Source organism: Carcharodon carcharias, chromosome 2, assembly GCF_017639515.1.
Source record: "Carcharodon carcharias isolate sCarCar2 chromosome 2, sCarCar2.pri, whole genome shotgun sequence".
Classification (NCBI taxonomy): domain Eukaryota; kingdom Metazoa; phylum Chordata; class Chondrichthyes; order Lamniformes; family Lamnidae; genus Carcharodon; species Carcharodon carcharias.
In genome coordinates this window covers 26,799,843-26,827,787 of record NC_054468.1, presented here as the reverse complement: position 1 = coordinate 26,827,787, position 27,945 = coordinate 26,799,843, and the positions used below count along the sequence as shown (strand labels likewise).

The 27,945-nt window shown below is 44.8% G+C and overlaps 1 protein-coding gene across 1 annotated transcript in view; it reads left to right on the top strand.

Annotated features, from left to right (window-relative positions):
* The window catches only part of dner (delta/notch-like EGF repeat containing), a 297,241-nt gene that overhangs the window by 170,023 nt on the left and 99,273 nt on the right, over window positions 1-27,945 (top strand). Inside the window, exon 5 of the mRNA XM_041182998.1 lies at window positions 14,695-14,840. Within this exon, the coding sequence (XP_041038932.1) occupies window positions 14,695-14,840 (146 nt within the window). The remainder of the gene's footprint in view (window positions 1-14,694; window positions 14,841-27,945) is intronic.

The window sequence follows — 27,945 nt, the reverse complement described above, 5'->3', positions numbered from 1 at the left end:
TGGAATACGAAAGGGGAGGGGAAGATGTATTTAGTGGTGGCATCATGCTGATGTGGCAGAAATATCAGAGGTGAATGCGGAGGTGAGGCCAAGGGGAACGTTATTATTTTTCAGTGGCGGGAGGGGAGTAGCGGGGAGGAGTGAGAATAGAAGTATGGGAACCTGGTCAACCTTGTGGAGTGGGGGGGGAGGGGCGGTGGGGGATGAGTGGAATCCTCTGTTAATGAAAAAGGAGGGAAGGTGGTTAGTTGAGGAAAAAGACATATTTGAAGCAATTGTATGAAACATGGATTTCGACCAAGTAGTGCCACAGGGTGTTTTATATTGAAATGAGAGCAGACAAGGCTTAACATTTCATCCAACAGATGGCACCTCAGACATTTCAGCACTCCCTCACTACAGCACTGCAACGTCAGCCCAGATTTTGTGCTGAGGTCTACTGAGGAGGACTTGATCCACAACTGACACTGTGAGGTGTAAGGTTACCTCCAGATGTAATCTTGCACCACTTTGTACTGGGAGTAGTATAACTACAGCCTGCTGCAAGAGCATGTTTAAATTATTATTTTATATAACTGCATCAATTAGGTTTTGTAATGCAATTTTCCCATCTTAAGCTAGATACTCTAATTAGGCCATTGCCCAGAGATTATCTTTTATTTAGTGTAAATCCTGATTGGCAATTAAGAAGAAACAGCTATTTTTGTTCCCAATAAATTGTTACAGAAGGTTTATCGAATGGGGAGTTAATATTCTTCAGGGTTTTTTAAAAGGGATATTTCAAATGAAGATGGAATATTCTGATTTAGGGTTGCATATATTTTAGCATTGTTGACCTTAGGAATAAAAAATTGCGTGAAGAAAAGTTAATAATTCTGTTTTAAAGAATTAAAATTTAATGATCTGTAAATGGCTTATAATAAGAGAGCATGTGCATTCTGCTCAGCTGCATCAGGATAATTAATTCACATCGAGAATCCTCTGCAAAAGGTCCTCCTGTGGCAAACTGCCATGATCTTGTGACAGATAATAGGTCTAAAATAATCTTAAAAGTGCTCTCCCTAAAGTTTGTTGGAAATAAATTTTGAAGTGAGTAACATTTTTAGGCTATAATCAGGAATACAACTGGCACATTTCTGTCTGGATAACTCTGAAATAAATAATCATGCAGGGAAAATTCACAATTTTACAGGGTTATAATGCCTTATAATGACTTATGTTAACAGCAGAGTGTGACTTTGACGGCTTTGCAATCCCACCTACCTGGGACTGATGCCCAACACGCAGTTGAAAAATGGTGAGCTGAAATGGTGGAGTGGAGTGGCAGCTCCAAATGCGATTTTAACAAACCTCACCCAATGGGCAGACAGTTTTAAAATCAGATCTTAAACCTGGGATATAAAGCAGAATTTGTGGGATAGCTCATTAATAGTGAAAGCATAAAGCTTGGCCAGATCCCATAGAGCTTTAAGGAAGGCAATGGAGTCAATAATTGCTGCTTTAATAATGGATTTTATTGCTGCTTCTTCCCAGCAACCAACCTCAGCAAATTTGGCAAATAGGTTTTGCGGTTGTTTTTGCCAGCCGGAGGCCCCATGCCAGGAGCCAGCCGTGCTGGCACAGATCTTACACAATCTGAACACTGGAAAAGCTCACATCTGTTGTTTAGCGTCAAGCATTCTTAATCCCAATAACTCAGAACAATTCTGCAACTGTTTGAAGGATTAGATGAAAAAGGCTGTATAAACTTCAAAAATATTGTTAAATGAACACGACAGGAGAGGAATGGGAACACTGCGGGAAGAGCAGACAGAATAGGAAACAATTCAATGCAGAGAGCTGTTGTCATTACACCTATACAATTACGAGGGTAAGGGCCTATAGAATTTAATTAGTAGCTGTCTTGAAATGTCCATAATTCCCATATGTCAAGTGTTTTATCCCATGTGAAAAACCTGTGGGATATATATATATATATATATATATATAGGTATCTGCTCAGGGATATGTTTGCTCAAACAGAACCAAAGCTCCAGCTGCCTGATAATATCTTCATCAGTTGCCACTGATTTAATCAGTAGGTCATTACTTTCTCATCTAATCCAATAAAACAAAGTACTAAAGAACTTGCATTTCTATACCTCAGGACATCCCAAAGTGCTTTACAGCCAATGAAGTGGCCACTCAGTTGTATCAAACCGCTAAAAAGTCAAAAAGGAATGAAACCAGACGAACCACACAGCATCGACCTAGGCACTGGAAATGACAATGGCAGGCTAAGACCTGTCGTCCGTGCAAAGTCCTCCTTACTAACATCTTAGGGCTAGTGCCAAAATTGGGAGAGCCTGACATAGTCATAGTCATGGAATCATACCGTACAATGTCCCAGATACTACCATCACCATCCCTTGGTATGTCCTGCCCTACCAGCAAGACAGACCAAGCAGAAGTCGGGGCGCCACAGTGGTACACAGCCGGGAGTAGTTGCCCTGGGAGTCCTCAACATCGACTCCAGCCCCCCTGAAGTCTCATGGCACTAGATCAAATGTGGGCAAGGAAACCTCCTGCTGATTATCGCTCACCGCACCCCCTCTCAGCTGATGAGTCAGTACTCCTCCATGTTGAACACCACTTCGATGGTGGCAAGGGTGCAGACTGTACCAAGTGGGGGACTTCAATGTCCGTCACCAAGAGTGGCTCGGTAGCACCACTACAGACCAAGCTGGCCGAGCCCTAAAGGGTATAGCTGCTAGACTGGCTTTGTATCAGATGTTGAGGGAACCAATAAGAGGGAAAAACATACTTGACCTCACTAAGATAAAGGCAAAATACTGTGGATGCTGGAAACCTGAAACAAAAACAAAAATGCTGGAAAATCTCAGCAGGTCTGACAGCATCTGTGGAGAGAGAAACAGAGTTAACATTTCAAGTCCATATGACTCTTCTTCAGAGCTAAAGGGAAGTAAAAATGTGGTGAAACATATACTCTTTAAAGTGAGTGGAGCAGGTGAAGCTGGATAGAAGGCCAGTGATAGGCAGAGGCAAAGGAGAGATTGCCAAATATGTCATAAATAAAAGGTCAAAAGGGTGGTAAAGGTGGTGGCACTGGCTAAAGGAGGTGCTAATGGTGACATTAAGAGTAGAAAGAAGAATGTGATAATAACCAGACTAGGGTAAGCAATCTAAAAAGAACAACATGAGCACGTGACAGGCCCTAGTGGGGGTGGGGTGGGGGGGAGGGATGGTGGTGGGGAAAAGGGTCGAAAATAGGCTAAAAGGTGGGGATAAAACAATGAATAAAAATTGAAATAATTTTTTTTAAATAATAATAAAAGTAGGAAAAAAAATAAAAATAAAAATGAACATTGAAAAAAGGGGATCAAAAAGGGGTGAGGATGGAGGAGAGAGTTCATGGTCTGAATTTGTTGAACTCAATGTTAAGTCCAGGAAGGCTGTAAAGTGCCTAATCGGAAAATGAGGTGTTGTCCCTCCAGTTTGCGTTGAGCTTCATTGAAACAGGCCAAGGATGGACATGTGGACATGAGAGCATGTTGAAATGAACTTGACCTCACCCTCACCAATCTGCCTGCCATGGATGCATTTGTCCATGACAGTATCGATAGGAGTGGCCATCACACAGTCCTTGTGGAGATAAGGTCTCATCTTCACATTGAGGTTATCCTCCATCATATTGTGTGGCACCAGCAACCTGCTAAATGGGAAAGACTTCAAACAGATCTAGCAACTCAAGCCTGGGCAACCATGAGGTGCTGTGAGCCATCAGCAGCAGCAGAATTGTACTCGAACACAATATGCAACCTCATGGCCAGGCATATCCCCTACTCTAGCATTACCATCAAGCTGGGGGATCAACGTTGGTTTAATGAAGAGTGCAACAGGGCATGCCAGGAGCAGCACCCGGCATATCTAAAAATGAAGTGTCAACCTGGTGCTGCTATGACACAGGACTACTTGTGTGCCAAACAGTGTAAGCAGCAACTGATGGACAGAGTTAAGCGATCCCGCAACTAATGGATCGGACCTAAGCTCTGCAGCCCTGCCACATCCAGTCATAAATGGTGATGGACGATTAAACAACTTGCTGGAGGAGGAGGCTCCACAAATATCCCCATTCTCAATGATGGAGGAGCCCAGCACACCAGTGCAAAAGATAAGCCTGAAGCATTTGCAACCACAAGTGCCAGTGGATGATCCATCTTAGCCTCCTCTGGACGTCCCCAGCATCACAGATACCAGTCTTCAGCCAATTCGATCCACTCCATGTGATCTCAAGGAACGGCTGAAGGCACTGGGTAGTGCAAAGGCTATGGGCCCAGACAACATTCCAGCAATAGTACTCACGACTTGGGCTCCAGAACTTGCTGCGGCCCTAGGCAAGCTGTTCCAGTACAGCTACAACACTGACATCTACATGGCAATGTGGAAAATTGCCCAGTTACGCCCTGTACACAAAAAGCAGGACAAATCCAACCCGGCCAATTACTGCCCTATCGGTCTACTCTCGATCATCAGTAAAGTGATGGAAGGGGTCATCAACAGTGCTATCAAGCGGTACTTGCTTAGCAATAACCTGCTCACTGATGCCCATTTTGGATTCCATCAGGGCCACTCAGCTCCTGACCTCATTACAGCCTTGGCTCAAACATGGACAAAAGAGCTGAACTCTCGAGGTGAGGTGAGAATGACTGCCCTTGACATCAAGGCAGCATGTGACTGAGTCTGACATCAAAGAGCCCTAGCAAAACTGAAGCAGGTTTTACAGCTGCGATGGGGCTGTAAAATATTGGCCTATGTGCATGAGTCTCTGGATTGGGACTTGAACCCACAACCTGCTGATTCTGATGAGAGAATGTTAACATTCAACTATAGCTGACCTTTTTATTTGATCCAAAAGAACGTTTATTCATCTATCTTCAAGATTTATGTCATTGAGTAAGATGTCCATAAGATCCCTCACTGGGTAAGAGAAAAAAGAACCTGTTAGCTAGTTAGCTATCCTTCAGATCAGTCTCCTTGATGACATATTCTAAGTTACAATAAGTACAGGAATATTCAGCACATTCCAGGTGAAAAACCATTGAGTTACTTGTTACCAATGAAATCACCTCAAGATCCTTAACACCAATCTTGATATTATAAAGGAACGCTGAAGGTAACCCACTGAAGTAATGCACAGAGAGAGGTAACATCAAGAGACAAGTCCACCTGATGCATTTTCATTCAGTCCCTGGAAGCCAGTCAGAAAATGCCTTTGTCATAAACTTTAAGCAGATGGTCTTCATCTTCATGGTCAAAGAATGGTTTTCACATAAGAAATCCAATAAGGTATCAAAAATAAATCAAGCTTGTGGTACTATGAATATGCCATTTACATGACTCAAGAGAATTCAGCCCCTCTCTCACAAGAGCTATTCTATAGAAAACTATAATTTCCCACTCACACACCTTTCCTATCACATATGTGGATATGCATTCCCCCGCTCTCTCCCTCTCTCTCTCTCACACTAACAAACTTACTCTCTCACAAATGCAAACAAAAGGTAGATCACATCTTGCCTGCAGTATGCACTTTGGTTGAGAATATACCCATCTGAATCCAGCTGTTACGTACCCCCCACCTGACTAAGCCGATAAATTAAGCCCAAAATTGGATTAAATTATCTAATGTACATGCTTCCTCTCTTCAGGCTTTTCTTACTCCTAATGCCAACCTTCCACTCCCCAAATGGCTGAAGCCTACAAATGGGCCCTGGGATGATTGGCTGTCAATCTTCAACACTGCTTGATTAAAATCCAAAAGTTTCTACATTTGTACACGTTATTTTAAAGCAATGTTATTATAAACTTTTCATAGTATACAGAGCACAACCAACAGAATCTTGTGACTAACAAAGAAACATTTCACTGTGGCAAGAAATGGTTTCATGCTATGGATTTTAAAGAACTTGTGTCAAAGCCTCTCATAAGAAAGATGGAGAAAAGGACAAAGAGCAGGAGAGTGCATTTTTCCACGGTTAGGTTAATATTCACAAAAAAACCCTTGCTTTGCAAGGATAAAGAAAATGCAAATGTGAGCACTGCTCCCCACCCCACCCTGCCTCGCACCCTGACCTCTGTATCAGGCCTTTCACATTTCCAAAAATTGCACAACTGTTGTTGAAGAGGAAATATCTGCAGAAGATGTTTTAACTGGAGACGGAATATTGGATTGGTGTAGTTGGTTAACAGAAGATTTGGCAGAGCCAAAGAGGGGAATTTTAAACCCCAAAAACATCTGGGTTTTGGTCAGGTGCATTGTGAAAATTTTAAGAACCTTGAACCTGATCTGAACCCATCTGGAACTCGGCCACCTCTGGCTTTAACCGAGATGTGACAGGAGGCAGACAATCAATAATAAATATTTGACGAAGCTGCGTGCCTCAGATTTTCTCTCTCTCTCGGGTTTAACCTCTGCCAGCTGGGTTTCTCAGGAGACAGGAAACCTGGTAGCCAAAGGGAGGTGAGGACTCCTATGTCGGGGAGGTGAGTGCCTTTCCAGCCCTGCTTGTGAGCCAGGAGGAGCAGGAGTGCTTCCCTTACAACCCCCAGCTTACCTGCTTCCCTCGCCCAGGATCACAAACCCTCCACCCCACCCCCCTCAGTTTTGGGTGCTGCTCCAAGGTTGGGCAACCCCCAGATCGGGCCCTCCCTCCCAGATAGGACCAACACCGCCCCCCCCCCACCCCACCCCCCCTCAGATCCATCCCATCCTCCAAAATCCAGACCACACCGCCCTCCCAAGGCTACCTGCTCCTGCCTGCAACCTCCTCTAGGGTGTTTGTTGCCTGATGATGAATCAAGCCTATCTGTCAGCCTGGCTTTCAAACTGACACTACTGGGACAAAAAGACAGCACTGTGGAGTCAATATGTCTACCCTGCTCAGTAAATTTAGTAAAAAAGATTTGCAGTGTGAAGATGGATATGAAGAGAGAGACTATAGCTGGCCAAATTACCTTTTCCACTCAATATATGACATGCTGGATATTCAGTTCATTTTTTATTCTTTTCACGGGATGAGGGCATCAATGGCTAGGCCAGCATTTTACTTATCTATCCCTAATTGCCCTTGAGAAGGTGGCAGTGAGCTGCCTTCTTGAACCACTGCAGTCCATGTGGTGTTGGTACATCCAGAGTGCTGTTAGGGAGGGAGTTCCAGGATTTTGACCCAGTGACAGTGAAGGAACGGCGGTGTATTTCCAAATCAGGATGGTGTATGGCTTGGAGAGGAACTTGCAGGTGGTAGTGTTCCCATGCAGCTGCTGCCCTTGACCTTCTAGGTGGTAGAGGTCACGGGTTTGGATGGTACTGTCATAGGAGCCTTGGTGAGTTGCTGCAGTACATCTTGTAGACGGTACACAATGCTGTCAGTGGTGGAGGGAGTGGATGTTGATGGTGGTGGATGGGGTGCCAATCAAGTGGGCTGCTTTGTCCTGGATGGTGTCAAGCGTTTTGAGTGCTTTTGAAGCTGCACTCATCTAGGCAAGTGGAGAGAGTATTCCATTACACTCTTGACGTGTGCCTTGTAGATGGTGAACAGGCTTTGGGGAATCAGGAGGTGAGTTACTTGCTGCAGAATTCCCAACATCTGACCTGCTCTTATAGTCACAGTATTTATATGACTAGTTCAGTTCAGTTTCTGGTCAATAGTAACTTCCAGAATGGTAGGGATTCAGCGATGGTAATACCATTGAATGTCAAGGGGAGATGGTTAGATTCTCTCTTGTGAGAAATGGCCATTGCCTGGCATTTGTGTGGTCTATTGTTATTTGCCACTTATCAGCCCAAACTTGATTATTGTCCAGGTTCTGCCGCTTTTGGACATTGACTGCTTCAGTATCTGAGGATTCATTAATGGTGCTGAACATTGTGCAATCATCAGCGAACATCCCCACTTCTGACCTTAGAATGGAGGGAAAGTCATTGATAAAGCAGCTAAAGATAGTTGGGCATAGGACATTACCCTGAGGAACTTCTGCAGTGGTATCCTGAGACTGAGATGATTGACTTCTAACAACTACAACCATCTTCCTTACTATGACTCCAATCAGCAGAGTGTTTTCCCCCTGATTCCAATTGACTCCAGTTTTGTTTGGGCTGCTTGTTGTCACACTCAGTCATTGCTGCTTTGGTGTCAAGGGCATTTACTCTCACCTCACCTCTTGAGTTCCGCTCTTTTGTCCGTGATTGCACCAAGGCTGTAATGTGGCCAGGAGCTGAGTGGCCCTGGTGGAACCCAGACTGACATCACCCCCATTCCTTATGAGTTGAGGGACAGATATTGATATCTATTGTGCTGCAGAGTGCAGGATTCCACTGGGAGTTTGAGGAGATTTGTGCAAATTTAGGTTTAGCCACATTCACAGAGACACTGTCAGATGCCCTATTCTGGAAGTGGAGAACTGCTCAGAATTGTGGCGAAACTGGCACTGATGAGGGTGAAGGCAAACTTGTAACATGCTCAGATAATGATTCTACAGATTAAAATTTTGAGAGATTTGAACCTTTGCAGGAGTTACAACAAAATATTTAATACAAACCCGGCACAGTTTAAGCTTTGCCAGGATCCCACTTGACTTTAGGGCTTATAGGTACCTTAAGTAGGCCCCAATCAAGTGAAGCATTGATTAATAAAGCAGAATTGAAAAGAATCACTTGTAAAATTAAAAAGCCCCCAGGAGAATAATTCTGCCATGAGTAATTAGTAAAAATAAACCTTAGCTGTTAAAACATTAAAATGACTTGTGTTTAAAAAAGAAAACCCTTTCAATGTCATGTCACTCATTTATGGAAATAATGAGCCAGTGTGAAAACACAAGTTTTCCTAGGTTAGGCTGCCTGACCTTGTCTCCTTGGTAATGAACTGCAGCGAAGTAGACACAATGGGCTTGATTAGGACCTGGGTAGAGTTTAATGCCCTTTCCTGTGTTGAGTTCGGTGGTAGGAGGGCATTGAATTGGGCGGGAGGCTGATGGGGGGGGCCATCCTGCCTCCACCCCAATTAAGCCCGAGGTGGGAAGGCACATGGAAAGCATTCCTGTCCTGCAGCTAATTGAGGCCCTTAAATGAGCAATTAATGCCCACTTAAGGGCCTCATCCTGTCGCCGCTGGCATTAACCCAGGAGCCAATGGGGGACTCGCCATGTGGGGCTACTTTTGGGCTCCTGGGGGCCAGCAGTGTGGTTGGTGGGGCTGTCTCTCATTCAAAGACACTCAGGAAGGGTGTCAGCGAGGGAGAGCCTGCTGAGAGCCATTTCCTGTCTTTCCCGTCGGACACACTCCCCCCTGCAACCATCCTCCGCTCTCCCCCCAAATCGCCCCGAACGACCATCAGCTCTCAGCGGGAAGGACCTCTGTCACTGGGGTCCTGAGTGGCACTTAATGCGGCGGGTCTTCCCTAAAAGAGACGACGTGGGGCTTCCACTGGCTCTCCAACTGGCGGGCAAGACCCTTTGCCACTATTAAACATTGCCCCCGTGTCTGAAACTGAACAAAATGAGATTTTAGTGACAATAATAAGACCAGTAATAGGACCAGCATTTTCAAAGAAGGCTTACTTGGCATATTGAAGACCTTCCTGGGCAGTTGTCTGGATGAAGCCAGCCCATGTTATTTGTTTGATTGTTTCCGAGAGTTTGTATAGATGAAGTCTATCCCTGATATTGGAAGACTGTCCTACTGCAAGTACTAGGCAATGAGCCCAACTATTCATTTCACTTTTGATTTGATTTCAGGTATCTACAGCATTTCTGTTGATTTAAATCAATATTCACTGCTGGAATTATAGGTCCACTACTGGCAACAGCCCCTTAAATTGATATGATAAATTCACTAGTGAATACAGAGATAATGAATGAGCTGGCAAAGGAGCAATCGATTTGTTTATAATTCTATTGTAATAACCAACAATCACCATAAATGTCAATTTGAATTTTCAGTGCAGTGAGGTAATATAGGAATTGTAGAAGAGGACCCAGTAATAATAGAAAATATGCCATGATAGCTTGGGTCGTGATTCACATATTTGAATTGCCATGACCGAATCATTGTAGGAAAGGCTCAAGTCTGTTGTCACTTCCATATAATTATGTTAATGGTGTTGAAATATTGTGAATTCAACATTTTTGCCATTAATCAATATAGTTTCAATAACTATTTTCTGTTATTCTGTTTAAGGAGGTATATGCAGTTCTGTGATGTAAGTACAATGGCTGTGGTGTGCTGCTAAGCCTTGTGTGCTGTCATATTCCATGAAAATTTCAGGGTGTAAGTAGGAACATAGGAAAAAGAGGAGGCCATTTAGTATTTCCTTCCTCCTCATCCCACCATCCCCCCACTACCCAGGTCTTATTTGTCATTCAGTGAGAACATGGGTGACATGCAACCTAACTCCATGTATCCGCCTATGCCCCAAATATTATGGTTAGCAAATATCTATCGAAATTAAGTTTAACATTAACAATTGACCTAGCATCAATTGCAATTTGCATATGAGAGAAGATAGAGAGCATTTGGGATCAAATTTAACACATAATTGAGGACTGGGGCATAACATTTCTTTAATTAAAAGCAGGAAATTGCATATTTTTCTCTGTAACAAATGTCCTGCTAATGACAGTGCCAGGAAGACACAGTTTTGACACCTGAGGATGCAATATTATTAGCAGTTCACTAAATATGGAGAAAACCAAGCAGGTTGTTATCCAAGCAATTCGTAAGCATCTCCAGCCTGAATGAGTTTTGCTGGTTCTGCTCTCAATTCCATCAGCTCCATGCTCACAATTACGATTGCATGTATTGCATCCTTCAGTGCTAATGCTGTACGTGTAATTTTCCACATGTGGGCTGGTGGCATGGAGATTTCCCTGCCATTGATGCATATTGGGAAATGGTATAATGTAACAACATGCCCTGGAGGAAAGGCAGGATTCTTTACTGTCAACCATGTACTCAGATAACCAATCATTGTATCAGCAGAATTCTTTTTATTTAATGGGATAGATTGTTTCTGTGCAGTTGTGCAAAATGAGTGATAGTGAGTTGGCAGACCATTTTAGATCTCCACCCACCCCATTTACTTCAATCTCCTGGCTCCACAAGAAAGTCTTTTGTTTTAAAATCAAACGTTTACCTTTGATTGGCAGCCATGCTATGTAAGTGGGACAGGCCCAAAGTCTGGCCACCTCATGGGGTGACCAATTTGCCAAAGGGCTCCTTTAACAAGTGTTACACCCCCAATTTACACATTCAATGGACTAAATGCCTGCTTTAGGTGTCTCCCTGGCATACCATAAAGGCCCAGCGAATTTGGCATTGTGACCAACACATGCACAGATTAAGCACAGGCTGCCCTATTAGTAAATCAGCATGTTTTGTGCTTGCTTCATGCCCAATAATCTACCCCGACATCCTGACACAGCAACATTTGAAATGAACTGCAGTAGAGAATGTAATGTTAATGGAATATTTGGCCTAGATAAATTTGCTTATTTCTGCAGTTCCCATCTATATCGTCAGAGCCAAGACAGATATTGAGAACATAATGGATGAATGAATTCTAGAAACTAGGTCATGACTTACTTTTGCCACGCATGGTATAATAACTCCTTGGTTGTTTGCCTCCTCTGTTGATATCTGTTGTTCTAATCTCATGCCCAAGCGCTTTCTCTTCAATGAGCTAGGAACTTTGAACAAAAGCTTGTGGGCTTTAATATGTGGAACAAGTGAAAAATGGACACTTGAATGGAAACTACCAAAGACTGAAATACATTTTAACGACAAATAACTCAACACAAAATTAAACAGTTCCAAGATCTACTTTCACATTTCTGAATCTTCTGGGAAAAATAATACCTAATCATTTGTGTTGCATATAGTTTAAAGCACTTGGGCTTCAATAGTTTTTTATATCGCAAAAAAGATATACTCCTCCAAGTATTTCTTCCCTCCCCACAACATGGCAGCTAAATATTTGTTGAAATTAAAATAATGAATTGAGATAGCTGAACCTGTGTATTGCCACCATCACCTGAACCAGGTGATGGGAATTTTCCCCAAAATAGCACATCCCCAGGGAAATGTACTTAGACAGAATTAGGGAGGGAGGAAGAGACTAGCCTCAGTATTATTATTTTCACTGCCTTTTAGGTTCCTTCTGCATCCCAGCAGTTTCCAATCCTCACATATAATAAATATCCTAGCAACCAGAGAAAAGTGAAAAGTGTAAGTGGGTCAGGGGTGGGGAGAGTTTAGAGGATCTATGAATTTGATCTCCCATCCTTTGTCTATCCTCCTCTTATTGACTCAGTCATGACCAAGAATCGTAAAATGGCATTCCAGCAGTGAAAGATTTTTTAAAGCTGATTTGGGAAGAGCCAGATATTAGAATTTGATGTACTACATGTTGCTAGCAGTAAGTAACGTAACTTAAAAATAAAGAGTTGTCTTTATAAGAGAGATGGCAACTGGTGAAGTGATAGCATCATTGTAAAAATATCATGTTTACAAATTGGGGAGTTAGCTTGCAATTAAATCATCATCATTTTGTTAGCATGGCTGGAATCTGGTGAGAATAAATCTATTGCATAATCTATTTCCTGCTTATATTCATGTGCATGTTCTTGGCTGGTCAATGAAACAGAAAATGCATTTCTCTGAATTTAAACAAAATGCAAAATATTATCATGTGAGACACATATGCATTGGGCAGAACCTTAACTGCCAAGGAAAGGCATGGGGCGTTTGTGTGTAGGTATTTCCCTGAAAAATGGCATCAGGTTGGGAACCAACATGCTCCTATCCACTTCCAGGTTTCACTGGGATGCATTCAGAGGAAACTCCTGTGGAGCTGTCAGGTCAGCAACTGGAGTATTCAAATAGGCAATTACTTGTTCATTTAATCAAGAAATTCTGGTTTTAACAGCCAGCACTTGAGTTTCCTGAGCTGTGTGGGATTCACCAGGGTCACCCAGTGCAACTGGCAGCTGGCACCGTGCCTGGGTGAGAGGCTGGTGTTCGCATCATCCTCCTGAGAGTGTTCTTTCATGCCTGACTGGTAATTTCCAACTTATTGAAAGTAAGTTCAGCCGTCTTGGACTTCACTCAACTTATCTGCAGATCTTTGGAGGGCCACCCACCCCCTTGTTCTCTGGTTCTCCCTGGGGTTCTGTGCTCTTTTCTCCTGGGAATTTGTGAGCGAGAGAAATAGATTTTGTGGGGAGGAGGGAAGGACAATATTTGTGGAAGGGGACTGTGAGGTGTGGTGTGAGAGGGCAGAAGGTGAGTGTCATTGTTGGTTGTTTAGATGGGGATGTGCGGTACCTGGAGAGAGAAGGACGAATGGAGCTGAGGAATGTTACACAGGAGAACGTTGGGAAAGTCAGAGGGTGGGATTTGGCACCTGAAAGGGTCATGCCACTCACCTGTCATGCCCTCTTGAGGGCCTTGAACCTCTCAGGGCACTGTTACCAGGTTCTAGGGACCATAATCTTGCTGTTCACTTCCTCATCCACTTTCACCCATACCTGTTTAGTTTGAGAGTCTGGACTCTTCCCTCCTTGGGAAAGACCGTGTCACTGCAGTTCTTCTGCTCCCACAGCAGGACCCCCAGGGAAGAGACAGAGACCTGGGGGAGCAGCCTTCCCGGGTTTCCTCACCATTCCTGTGGGGCTGAATTTTGTCACCGTGGTGAGGGTGTCCCAAAGCCAGGCAGGAAAGCCAAAGCCAACCCGGCCTTGGCTGGGACTGCAGCTGTCAAAAATGGATGCTAACCTCCCCGTGAGGCAAATGGGGTCAGAGGTCGCTGGAGCCAATCGAGCAGGCCCAGGTGAGGGGTGGGGGGAGGAGGGTTGCTGGTGTGTTGCTGCGGGGGCAGCCTTTGCCACTGGAGGGGACCTGTGGGCCATCGAGTGCCCAATCAGGCAGGCCCACCCCAAAGGGAAGCTACAGGTTTTACTGGGTAGTCACCCACATGGCAGGAGGGCCCATGTGGTAAAATGCCAGCAGCGGAGGAAAGAGTTCCTTACGTGGCCCTTAACAGAACTTCTGGATGGGAAGGCCATCCTCTATCTTCCCTGCCACTGATAAAATTCCATGGCATCAGGAAAGCAGCAGGCACTCCGCCCCTCCCCTTGCCATTTTACAGCTCTGCGCCCCCCTCCCCACCCATCTCTAAAGGTCTGGTAAAATTCAGCACGTGGTTGTTGAAGTCTCATGAATCAATGTACAATTCAGTCATTCTGACTCCTTCCAAGGTCCCTCTGTCTACACATTAAAGGAACCTACACCAATACAGGAGTACACTAAATCGTGAGGAACACCATATTGGGAATTATTCCATATCACAAGTTCATATGAGAATTGGCTTACTTGAGCCTTGCTGACTCGGATATTAGGAGTCATTTTAGTTTCATAGAAAGTCTGATTATATAATTTTGACTCCAATTATTTCCAAAGTGGTTAGTAGTTATTCTGCTGATGATTAATTTGGACCTGAAATCCGGGATAAGCTGGTGCCTCAAGTCACAGATGGTTCAGTTGATTGTAATTCATTAACATTTAAATAAGATTTGTTAAAACTGTTATCAAAGAAACCATTTGTTTATAACGCTCTTTATTTCCTGAATTATTTCCTCAAGCCCATGTGAATGATTCAGCCATTAAAGCAATGACAGCTCTGAGGGTGAACTTGACAGTTAAAGCTAGTATCTGCATGGAGCAGAAGAATAATCAGGATGACCTCCAGTGTTCTGGAAAGGGCCAATGCATTACCAAACCTTCAGAGGTGAGTTGAACTTGTTTGTGCAATCCTGAGTCGCTACAGTTAGAATGTTTCAGTGCCTTCAGCATGGAGGCATGTTAGATCATGGCCAAGTCATAACAGGGACTGGATGTTTGTTCTGTTCATGTACAGTTTAACTCCCTTTCGCTCTGTCCCACATTCAATCTTTCTCCCTCAATTTTTATTCTATGTTCTCTCCTGGTGTTATACTAATCAGGCCGATTAATTATTTTCTCTTTTTATTTGACTATTTTGTCTTTCCACTGTCTTCCTCGCCCCCTCCCACTCACATCTTCACACACTCTCACTTCATCACTAATGTATGCTCTTACTTTTTGTCTCTATAATTCTATGTGATCACAATTGCATCTTATTTTCCTCACACAACCAGAATCACATTTCTTTCTATTCTTCTACCATGTCAAAAGTAATTGCATCTATTTTGGCAAGTATCAATGCACCAACAAAACTGTATTCACATGAATTCAACCATTGCTGCAATAGTGAAATTGCATCAACAGCAACTAAGTTTCAATTTCGCCAAGATTGCCTGAAGTACATTTGAGAGCCATTAAAATAAACATTGTATTTTTTTATTTAAAATCTGAAATAATTCTTGAACTAATGCAACTTATTCAATATAGTTACATAGGGGAGAATTTTCTGAATGTCAGACGGGTTGGTTGGGAGCGGACATGGGCAGGCGCGGAGCCGCCCATCGCCCGCCATCGGCTGCACGCCGCCATTTTACATGTGAAGGCCAACTTAGGCCCGCCCAGCGTGTCGCACGGCCGGTAGTACTCAGCACTACTTGTGTGGACGGGGGGAGGAGGGAGAGTCGGGGCCTACGCTCTTTCACGCATGCGCAAGACACAGCGCAGAAATCTCCCTAAGGCATGGAGCTGCCTCAGGGAGATTAAGTTCATATCGAAAATTTTAATAAAGAAAGATAAAAATTATTTACACGTGTCCCCTCATGTGACAGTGTCACATGAGCTGGGACATGTTTGTCAATTTATCAGAATTTATTCATTGATTTTATTAAACCATCAGGAAACCTCATCCCGCCGTGGATGATGTTTCCTGAAAAACGTAAAGGCCGCTTGAGCTCTCCGCCTGCCCACCAACCTTAAGGTTGGACAGGCAGCGCTATTAATTATCTTAATTACTTCCCTAATGGCCTTAACAGGCCTTTGACAGTTTGGCAGGCGCGCAAATGCCTCCGGCCCGCGCCCCCCTAATGAAAGATCTAAATGACGCGCGGTGACGTCCGGACACATGCCCGACATCACCGCGCATCATTTTACGCCTCGGTGTGCCGGGCCCACTACCCGCAGGCCGACATCAAAATTCTGGCCATAGGCCCCGTAAGGCAAAAATAGTGAATTCCTTAGGCCTCTTTGAGAAACTGAGGAGATGGCACATTGAAAGGAACACATTGAAAGAAGCCATTCTATTGCTGCTTCTCCCCACCATCTTTGGCTGGTAGATTGGATCTATAAGTATCATTGAGAAACATAACATTATAAAAGACCTACTTAATATGATCTCTGCATGTGGCCCATGTGAACTAAAGGCGATAATAATCATTAGTCATTCTCAACACTATTTCATATCTGTGCTGATAAGGGAAAATTATCACCATCATGTGGAACTTTATTGTGAGATTGAGTTCAAAACTGGGCTATAACTTTGTCATATTGGCGATTTGGAAGTGTTCCCTCGGCAGGAGACGAGGGCCATACTTACAAGCGGTTGCTGTTAACACTGGATGTGGAAAGTCGAATAGTATAACTCTCCGCCGCCCATCAAAACTCTCCTTTCAGTTTTCCATGCTGAAGAAAGTTATGCATCCAAAGCACTAGCCTATCTTTTCTCTACAGATGCTGAATGATGTCCTGTGTGTTCCCAGCATCTTCTGTTTTGAATTCTGGCAGGAGACACAATTGATGGTTGTGATCCATCGTGTCAATGATAATGTTGCAGCATGCTCATCTGTTTACAAACCTAACCTAAAGTCCCTCCTTTTATTCAGCTAATCAAGTAGACAGAGAAGAAAGTACACATGGACAGCTGTCTTACACATGGGGTGGAATTCTCCATGCCCGCTGGCAGCGGGTATGATAGGTGGCGTGAGCAGACAATATGGCGCAATCAGTTTCACGAAGGTGGGAAGGCAGGTCAGGATTGTCCGCCCAGCCTGCCAACGGCAGGTCACGTTTCCCACCATCGGTCGTTGGGAACCTCATTATAACACATCAGCCTATGACTATCAGGCCACCCCGCCAGGGTCTTGTACCCCCGCTGGATCGTCCATCCACGTTGGTGGGGAAATGCGCTGATGTGTTTCGCAACAGCACAGAGGCAACGTGCACCCGGCGGCCTTCACTTTGGGTGAACTGGAGGTGAGTGCACAGCAACGCTCTGCAGAGCTCTCCAGGGAGGCTTCAGGAGCGCTGGGAGGTTGGGGTTAAGTGCCGTCCTGCCCAACTGGTGGTGGGGGGGGGGTGGAGATCAGGGGGCAAGTGCAGCCCTGCCTCTGAGGTGACTTGTGGCGGTTGGTAGGGGGAGCGGGTGGGCAAGGGCAGCCCTGCTGTTGAATAAAGCACACGAGCATTCGGGCTGGGAGGGGCAGGTAGGGTGGGTGAGGGAGGTGGCCACACATTAAGGAAACCTGTAGAAAGTGATCATTCCTCTGCAACTGAGACAGTTCAGGCGCAGCCACATTGATATGACTGGGGTCGGACTCTTACTTTATCTGCCCACTCAAGCGATGCAGAGGCATCAAAGTGCCACAAGTTCTGCAGTGCTCTCCCCACCCCCTAACACCACCCCATCACCCCCCTGTCCCCAGCACAGTCCAAATTCTGAGCACATTAGTGGACTGCAGAGCAGTTGGACTGCACACGGTGTACAAACTCCTCGCTAAAGCTGGCCATGTAGCAGTCACTGCTGGAGGTGCTCACAGCCCCTTGCAATGTCAGCACCCTGGTTTGTTCCAGTCTACCCCATGGTTCAAGCTAACAGGGCAGCCATGCAGTGCACTAATCTATGGCCATCCAGAAACACATCCTAAGGTGTGCGCGTTGTTTCCAGGGATTGTTCATGACTCCTACACCCTGAGTTGCTCACAAATCCCTGGAATCTTCCAGGGTCCCCAGAGGCTGCAGGGTTGGCTCCTTGGGGACAAGGGCTACCTGCAGTGGCCGTGGCTGATGACACCCATGCGGCGGCCTCAGACTATAATGAGGCTTATGCTGCAGCTCGCAACTTGGTGGAGACGACCATTGCGATGCTGAAGATGAGGCTCCAGTGCCTGGGCCAGCCTGGTGGAGCCCTGCAATACAGTCCGCAGCGGGTGTCAAGCATCATTGTCATCTGCTGCGCCCTTTACAACCTGGCACTCCAATGGGGAGACGAGCTGGCTGAGGAGGAGATGGAGGAGCTGCACATGTCCTCCGATGAGGGGGACGCTGACGGGGATGAGGCTGAGGAGGTCCTCGGAGGCAAGGATGATGGGGATTAGGCCGTCTCACTGGCTAAACAAGGCAGGCGCATTCGAGAGACCTTCACAGCTGCTAAATTTGTGGAAGATGATAACGATGTGCAGTGAGGTGACCCCATAGTTCCTCATATCACATTTGTGAACGTTTGACTCCAGTCTGGCTTATGGCAGCATGAATACCCTCTGTGAGAATGCTCCTATCATTGGGACACGGTGGAGGCCCTAATAGTCGCTCAGTTGCAGGGGGATGATGATGACATGCAGTGAGGACACTCCATAAATCTTCACATAGCCTCTGAGGATGTCTGACTCCTGAATGGCTGAGGGCAGCTCGCTTGCGCTCCGTGGTCAGAATCATTCCATAGAGACGCAGCCATGAAACATTAAAAGCATCTGATCCTTTGTCTGCCTTCAGCACCTGAGCCATTCAGGAGCTGGTGCACAGCATCACTGGCCACAGATGCTGAAGAGATGAGGGCCAGCCCCATCTTAAAGGTGCTGAGAGCACACAGAAAGAATGAGAGAACTCTGTGATACCTGCCCACTACATTCTGGCAGCAATGACCAGCACCGCCGAGGTGCAGGCATCAGTAATGTTTCCAGCGAGTGTAAGGCTGGACCACCGCTTTGGTCTGAAGGCTGCATAAAGCACAGAGAAGAGGCCCTGGACTGAGACACCTGCCTTTTATCTTGTGCAGAAAGGTTTCACATCTGAATGACGAGAACACTGTTCATCAGAACAAGGAGCCATAGGCAGTGTGACATTCTTGGGAGTTTATTGACAATAGTGAACAGTATGTACAAGTGATTAGCATCCGTGTCCAGGCTGTGCAACTAATTCTCCTTAACATTCCTAACACTGCCACTATGTCTTAGTGCTCTTCTGACACCAGAGTGGAGGTGGAGGCAGCCAGCTGACTGTGACGCCCTGTCTGTGATGAATTGCTGGGCATCCTCTGGAGGTCAAAACTTGGAGGGCCCCAGCCTACTTTCAGAGTCCTTCTGTGTGGAGGTGGCACCCTCCTCAGCCTGTGGAGCTAGAGCTGCTGAGGTCACAGGAAGAGGGGATTCAGATGGGCTGGACACTCTTGGTGTCACCTGAATGGATGGGCCTGAAGTGTGCACCTGCAGATCCTCCTCCCTTTGGGTGCCTGGGGCCCCCAGGCTGACTCCTCATGGAGCAGGGGTAGCTGGGGTGAGATCGAGCTGCCCGGCACCCCGCTTGCGTACACACTGTTGGAGGCCAACTATTGGCATTAGCAATGGAGTTGAGCCCACACAGCAGTGCAGGTGCAATGTCCTGGACTAAAGTCTCCATGGCGGCCGCCATCCTGCCAGTGTTGATCTCGGTGCATTGTGATGCCAGTGCTATCACCTCAGCCTGAAGGCAGACAGACTCCTCCATCGTGCCTTGCAATCTGAGGAGTGCAACGGACATCCCTTCCTGATGTCCCCGAGCTTACCTTTGCAGCTCCACCAACTGTGACATGACCGAGTCCAGAGGCTCATCATCTGACTCGGACTCAGCAACATTCTTGCCTCCAGTAGTCCTCCGAGTGCTGGGGACCTGGGAAGTCCCTGCCTCCGCCTGTTGTGGATCAGAAAGTGCAATATGTTTGCCAGATTGTATCCCGGGCTACTCTAAAGCTAGATGTATGTCTGTGCGCTGGTGAAGGGTGTGGGTGAGCGCTGTGATGGGACTTCAGGGAGGTTGCCTTCAGATTCCTCTTCAGAGGTTTATTCAGGGCTTGATTGGAGGCCCTGGGTCATGGACTCTATCGGCTGTTTGGCAGATGTGCCAGCGAAAGCAAGGGGAAATAATTAGTGATGGCAGTGCCTGTGAAAGAGGACACATCACACAGCATGGTTGTCTGATGGATGTTGCACTGCTGGATCCTCACTTGGTTGAGCACCGCCAACCTCACCATCGGCACAGGAACGGTCCCAGTTATCACTGGCCAGCTGGATGACTCTTTGTTTTCAAAGTCCGTGAGGACCTTGATTTCGGACGTTCCACCACCGGTCTGCGACCTCTCTCTCTTGCTGTGTGCCAGCTTGTCCTGTATGAATAGAGATGGAGGAAGTGCCAGGTCAGATGACAAGTATGCCTGGCCGGTGTGGTTGGTGAGTGGTCTCATAGACAGGATGAGGACAATGACGGTGAGTGTGAGTGAGTGAATGATGATGTCCCTTGCACTGGCAGTGAGTGAGGTCCCAGTGGATGTGTGATAGGTTTGTGAGTGTGTGAGTTGAGAGTGATGAGAAGAGTGACTTACCCTGGCAGAACAGAGGAGATCATTCGTCCTCTTGCGGCACTGGGTGGCTGCCCTCCTCTGCAGGACGTTCGCGCTGACCATCGCTGCCACCGCCTCCCAAGCCAGGTTAGTGCTGTTGCTGCCTATCCTGTGGCCAGAGCGGGTATAGAGGACATCTCAGCGGGTCTCCACGGCATTCAGAAGTCGCTTGAGAGATGCGACACTGAACCTGAGGGCTGCAGTTTTCTTCAGTTTCAGGGCCATGTCATCTGCGTAGCAGGGGTGAGCTGGAAGCATTGAGATGTGTGCTTGCGGTTAGACTTTAAACATGGTGCCCGGCATGATGCAGCAGCAGGGCGATAGCGGGTGGGTGAATGAGAGCCCGCCCACCATGGAAATGGGGCATTTACCAGGAGTGCATAAATAATGATGCAGGTTCGGAACAATACGGCGTGAAAACCCCGCCATCGCGGCCCGAGGGCAAATCGTTGTTTTACCCACTTACTACCGCAAATTTGGGAGGATTAGTGCAAATCTGGGAAGATTCCGCCCATGGCCCTTTTGACAGTGAAAGATTATGGCAGTGTCGATCTGTTACTGTAGCAGCAGAACCAAGAGATTAAAAATTTCTTCTAATTCCTCTTTTGAACACTTGTATGATAGAACTTTCCAGAAGCCAAAACAAATAGGCTGCAATCAGTTTTGCTGTGTTGGTGCTGCTATTTATAACACATTGCTTGGAGAACTGTGTAGCCAGTTTTTACAGTTTATTGCTGAGACAAGCAGAATGCAGTTCACAGAGCGTTATGGCTTGGAGCACTTGATCAGTGTTTTGCTCTCAGAGTTGGCTACAGAAAGTAGGGCAAGCGAAAGAAATTATTTTTGTTAAGTTGGTGTTGTAGGCTCCTCGGGGAGTTTTCAAGCAGGCTGGAAAAATCCTGCTGCCGCACTACGCTGGTTACCACAGCAGGTTTGTGCTGCAGCAGCTGATGTTCTTTCTGCAATAAAGGCTTTTACAATGGGACCCTGGGGAAAGAGACACAGTGGGAGATGCAGTGAGTGATGAAGTGGTGCCGTTATGATGATAATGCCTTGCATTCTCCTATAAAAGCAACACAAGGCAACACAAGGCAATCTGCTTGAAATTATTTTGATGCAAAGTTACCATGTTCACCTAAAGAATAAGATTGTGTGTTTCATGCAGTGTATCTTTTCATTCTTTTAACAATAACATTCTTAACAAAATATTTGGCAATTGTTCATTTCTACTTGTAGGCAATATTGATCATTAGCCCTTCAACTGGGGTTGAAATATCTGTTACCTTAGCAACCCTGCATCTTCAAATCTTCTTGAGGGGCAGAAAGCTCTCCAGAAACATTTTGGGACCAATTTTAAGCTAACAGCACCTATCAAGAAACTGATGGGATTGGATGTGACGCTGGCCTTACAGTCCATCCAATTTGACTCTCCCCTGAAGTCTCCTCCCTACCATATTCCTTCCCTTACACCATTGACTGTTTTGGGATGAGGAAAGGCTCCATGCTAAACAGAAATTACCTAGGAAGGCCTGAGTCCAATTCACGGCCTATTCTGCCACGTTTGTGTTCAGTGAGCATGTAGGGCGATAGATTTTAGGCCCCATAACCTCTGCCATTTTCTTTTATTCCCCATGAGAAGATTTCCTTCCTTATTTCTGCTCTCTCTTTAAGTCTTCTTTAACCTCTGAGACCTAGATTTTAATGTAATACAACTCGCTCAGATTGACACCCTCTCTCCCTCGAAAAGGGTTCTAACTGAAATGAGTTTGCAAAAACTAACTGTTTGTGAATTCTCAGTACAAAAGTGCCACAATACCAACCTAAATGGCGATAAATTGGAGGTTTCATTCAGACAGGCCACTAGAGCTGGTGTTGAAAAGGAAAATGAAAATTGGTGCTGTAGGCCATTTTTTTCAGGTTAACTTTGAGGCATGAGTCTGGTGTACCATTTTCTAACAATACCCATCAGAGAAATAACGCTTACTACTGCTGTGGCTGATTTATGTCAATTAGGTACAGGCTGTATTAAATGCCATCCACCCACTCCAGCTTATCTGATCATGCAAAGGGTGACTGAAAGGTTCCTTAATATCATCTAGCCAGTTCATTTTAAGCTAAAATTTCCTTGTAACCTTTGCAACACAGTAGGATTTTAGCTGAGTGGATTTCCTATTGTGGCGAAGATCTTTCTTTTTGACAATTCAACCAGCCAATAGTTCCCCATTGGGCTGGCCACTTGCACTGAGCCCCATCTTTACCAGTATTGATTAGATCAGGTGTAAAAATTGTTTAAAATTTAGATTCAGCGCTTACCATTAAAGACTGGAAAGTAGTTAGTGCTGGAGAACCTGGTTTATTCCAGCATGCATTGAGACTGTGGGTGCCACACTCCAGGGTTACCCATTAGTCTCCAGTAATTGATTAACCTCCAGGACACGAGTGTAAGAAAACCTCAGAGAAAATCTTGGAGCATTAAAAACAAATTGTGTTTTGTTTTACTTCAAACACTTTTCTTCATTAGTTATGAAAATATAGGAGTTGGGAGTTTGACAGTCATGAAGAATGTGTTCACTATGCAGTTAGCATACTAAAATGGTATGCCATGGTGACGGATGTGCTGAATGGGCCAATGGTAAGAACTGGGCGTGAGGGGATGGTGGGGGAGGGGTTGGGGTGGCACAGGGCAATGGGAGGTGAGAGGTCATATGATGAAACCTCCAGGAATACATCCAACTAGAATGTAAGTCCTAGAAATTCCAGTCAATTCTGACTCCTGTCCTGTATCACCAGTAAGTGTGTCTGCACAAAGCAGGTACATTTGGAATACATGGCCATAAATGTCTCATAATTCTATCTTCATACATTAACCAGTCATAGAGAATATTGGCTTTGGGTGTGATCAGAGCACTGAGATGATATCTTTACAGGTTTGAAGCTGGAAGAGGCACTTGCCTCCTAATAATCAAATGATTCCATCCCAAGATGTGGAACGGGATCAAGGTGCGGAGAAGCAGACAGGTGAAATCCCGTCCCACACTTTTAGGACCACGATTCTTAGGCGATGTACATTCACCTTGAGGAAATGCCCTTCGTAACCTTGATGCGAGTTGCCAGCCATTGATGCCACTAACAAACATACATGGCCTGACCAACTAAATTCATATCATAAGAGACAGATATTCTTCTGCTGCCAGAATAATCGTCTCCTGTGCTGCATCTGCCTGCTTTTGGGATGTCACTATTTCAGGTCACAGTGAGCACATAGATGCTACATGCCAATTTCCAACCTGCTTTCCTTCTCTGTGTAACTCCTGCAGGAACAATATTTCCTAATAATAATTTACCTCTACAGTCTTATAGTTACAGATTTGTTAGAATTTTTTTGCAGTAAGTTGTTTTGAGAGTCAATATATTTGGGGTTCTCTCAATACTCCAGTTTGTCAAATTAAAACTAAAAAAGAACAGTAATGATGTAAACTACTTAACTAAATCTGTTATTACATTAAATAAATTAGGTTAAATTTTATTAACTGAAATAAGTTAATGCATTTACCTCATTGTAAAGCAAACGTCAGGCTTCTTGGAGGCACTGGGGGAGAAGTTCCACGCGTTTTACTTGACCTCCTGTCAGGTGAAAATTCAGTGCAAATCTGGTAGAAGCCCTGCAAAAATGGTGTAAATGGGGATTTTATATTTTTTTTAGCTAGTTACACCATTTCTTTGGGGGTTCTGCTGAAATTAATGTGAGAGATCTGGAGAACCCTGCAGAATTTCTAGGTAAGTAAGAGGGTCTCTGCTGCACACATTGGTTTCCAACAGGTTCCAACAGGGAGAGCAACAACATCAATCTTGGCGTACCTCAAGGCCAACTATTAAGGTGAGAGTACTTTAAGTTTTAGAGCTGGACTTAATTGGAGCTCCTCAGCTCTCAAGTTGCTATTAATCAGCTTAGTACCCACAGACTTTCCACATGAGGTCTTCCGAATAGCTTTTCAGCTCTTATGCGAAAGGCATTCAATCTTCGTCATTCTGCTATTGTAGTATCGCCAAATTAAAATCTTAATCACTAAATAAACAAGGAGGGAAACTTCAGACCCCGAAACGCTAACTTCTCCATTACCCAATTTAAAAAAAAATAACATTTTCACCACCTCAATTTTCCACATGGCGGGAATAAGCTACTTTGGAGAGATAACGAGCTTTTTGACATTAAGCTGCTTCCTACTGTTGTAAGTATGGGCCAGGATTTTCCAGCTCTGTCACAGGTGGGACCCACTGCAGGTGAGGTGGCACCTCAACCAGAAGCCCATTGACTTGTGGCAGGACCAGAAGATCCCGGTGATGGGCGGGTGCAGAATATCCTGCCCATGGAGGAAACTAGGGCATCAACATCAGATGACTTTTTGATCAATAGATTTGACAATGATCATTCCTTCTGCTAAAGTTTATTCCGTGTGTCAGTGGCATTTTGCTGAATGGATGGCCTACTTTATAAAGATCCTGCAGAGGAAATGGAAGAAACAGGCCTGACCTTGAGGGAGGATTGGCAGAATACCTTTTATCAACTTTATTTTTTGTGATAACGTTTAAACAAGGTCTAATGTCCCCTCAAATAGATCGGAAGCATCCCACTCTGAAAAATATATTATTGAATTGCAGCTGCCTGTCACTTAAAATAACCAGGACCTTGATTTGTGCCAAGGCCACAACGCCTGTACCCTTCACCCACCTTTCCTGAAATCAAGTCAGTTTGAACCTTGGTGCTATCTTAAAGTATTGGAGGAAAAATTCGTTTGCAGACTATGTTGATTTTATAAGGGCAGATAATGCTTCAGGCTACTACATTCAAGGTCTGCGTAGTGTTCCTCAATGATAACAGTGAGGAAACACACATGACCCATAGCACTATGTGCCCTTGGAAAATTGATGTAAGTCTGCATGGCACCATTTGAAGTGGCGCTACACAGATAAATTTTTCCCTCCTTTTCTGTACCTTGCTTGTTCTTTTTTTTTGGTATATCATTTCTATTTTAGTAGCTTCTTTGTGCATTTTTTCCCCTGATCAAGATAAGGGATTTTTGTGCTTAGAAGTTGAATAACTTCCACCCCAAGCCCTAAATTTTAGGCAAAAGTACTCCCAGAACAGGAATATTAACAAGTGAAGCTCCCCCTGCTCTATTCAATACTCTAACCAACTTCCTGTTAGTGTCCTCCACCTACTGTAGCTATCAACCTTAACAAGCTCATCACCTTGCAGAAACTAGAGTTCAGCCTAGAAATACTATTGACAGGCAAACATGTAGTGCTTTAGTGAGACATTCCTCTGTCCACTAGTTTAGTACAGGCACTATCCCATTTATAAGAAACAAATTAGTACCTGCAGAAATAGACTGCCTTTTTGTCTGCATGTCAGGGTTAATTTCAAAAGTAATTCACTTGCTATAAAGGCCTGTGGGCCATTGCAAAGACATGAAAAGTGCTGCTTAAACATTGTTTCTTTGCATTAAAATGCTGGACAATATCATGAACAATTTCTAGGCTACAAAAAAAGAACAATTCTTCCACCACGAAGCCTTATCAGAATGGCATCGCTACTGCACAGTGTGAATTTTCTTATTTCCCACACCATCTGCTATCCTTCCCTTCCCTTTGAGCAACAGAGATGATTAGTGCCAAATTGTCCGAGTTTTCTGCTGTGTGCTCATTCCTTTTGGGAATTAGATTGAGGCTAATCAACCAAATTTTACTGAGGATCTTTAGAGCCAGCAACAAGCTGGGCTGTGATTAAACTCAAACCTTAGAGCTGAAAAGAAAATGTTCTTGCCTTATAACACATTCAATCCCCTTCTGACACATTTCCTGCTTTTCAAATCTTCCCTAAACCCGTTGGCCCTTTATTTCCTGAAGTTTAGTTCCACTGATGCAAGTGCAGTGGAGTAAAATGCTCATCCAGCCTTACCTAAAGACACAGAGTCCTTCCCAATTTTGGGTACAGGCTTACTTGCATAGCCAGGGCAAGCACATCAAGCCTACAAGTGTGCTTTAGCACCACCACAACTGAACCCCCAACCAACACCACCAACCCAGCCCTCCTGCCCAACTCCTGGTGATCTTTCTTTCGTGCAGCCCAGGATTTTGCTGTTTGTTTATGTTGGTATATATTTTTCTTTAGCTGATTCAGCTTATATAACTGTCTACACTGCTAGCTCTGCTCTGTTGTCCTTTATGCAGCAGAGTTAAGAGAGCTTTATACTTTGGAACTTGAATGAGTCAACCTCAGCTTTTCATTTATTCAATGTAAGCCTTAAAATTTACCAAGGTCAATGTATTTCGTCAGAGAATATAGAGCCAGCTGGTTCTAGTCAAAAGATATTTTCAAAGAATCAGTCATAATACAGACTGCATTCAGCTGTAAGGCAATGTTTATTGAACGTCATGAGCCATTGAAAATTGTGATTACTCTTTAAAAGTGAACGAAGTAACCTCTGTTACCAGTGCATAATACTGACAATTCCCTTGAGCTTAATACTGCGCGTCTCACATGCTTTTCAGTACATGTGCATACTTGGTCAATTATATACTCACTTCTGGAAACGCTTAAGTGCGTAGCTTCTTTCTGAATCTATGAACCTGGACTTTCCATCTCCTCTGGTGTTTAGGATCTACTTCTGAAAGGCACTTCTGTCTTCCATAGAGGTTGTCCTGTCTGACCTTTGCTCTCTTGCCACCCTCAGAAAGAGATGGACTCCCTGCTGGACACCAAAGAGTCCTCCCAAATACAGGTTGGAGTATTGATGCAGCAGCCTCATGGGCCTGCTCCAAAGTTGGTGGACATATCCCATGTCAAAAAGACCAGCCCCCGGCTAATGGGAGGAGGTGCACAAAGGTCGGGGTCATGGTAGAGGGTGTCCCTGTGTGAATTTTCATCCCTGACTGCTCCTGATCAATGAATAAACAACAGGTCATATGTCCTCACTGGGAACTGTGGATCATCACTGTATTAGAAAGCCAGTAAGTAGTTTGCGCCATTGACACTGTGATGAGCATCCTGTCACAAATTTGTGCGTAAAAATGCAGATTTTTGACGTTTTAAAAATCTGATGTTTTGTGTTTGAAGTGGCCACTGGACAGATTTTAAAAATAGTGGTGTGTGAAATGCCTGTCACCTATTCCGCATGTATGTCTGATGCCTAAGTCGGTGCACAGGGTTCAAACTAAGAAGCTTCTGGCACCATCCCAGAGAGAAAAAGATGGAGACACCTCAGAGAGATGAGGGCCTCAGCAACTTAATTTGAGGGATGTATTCAGC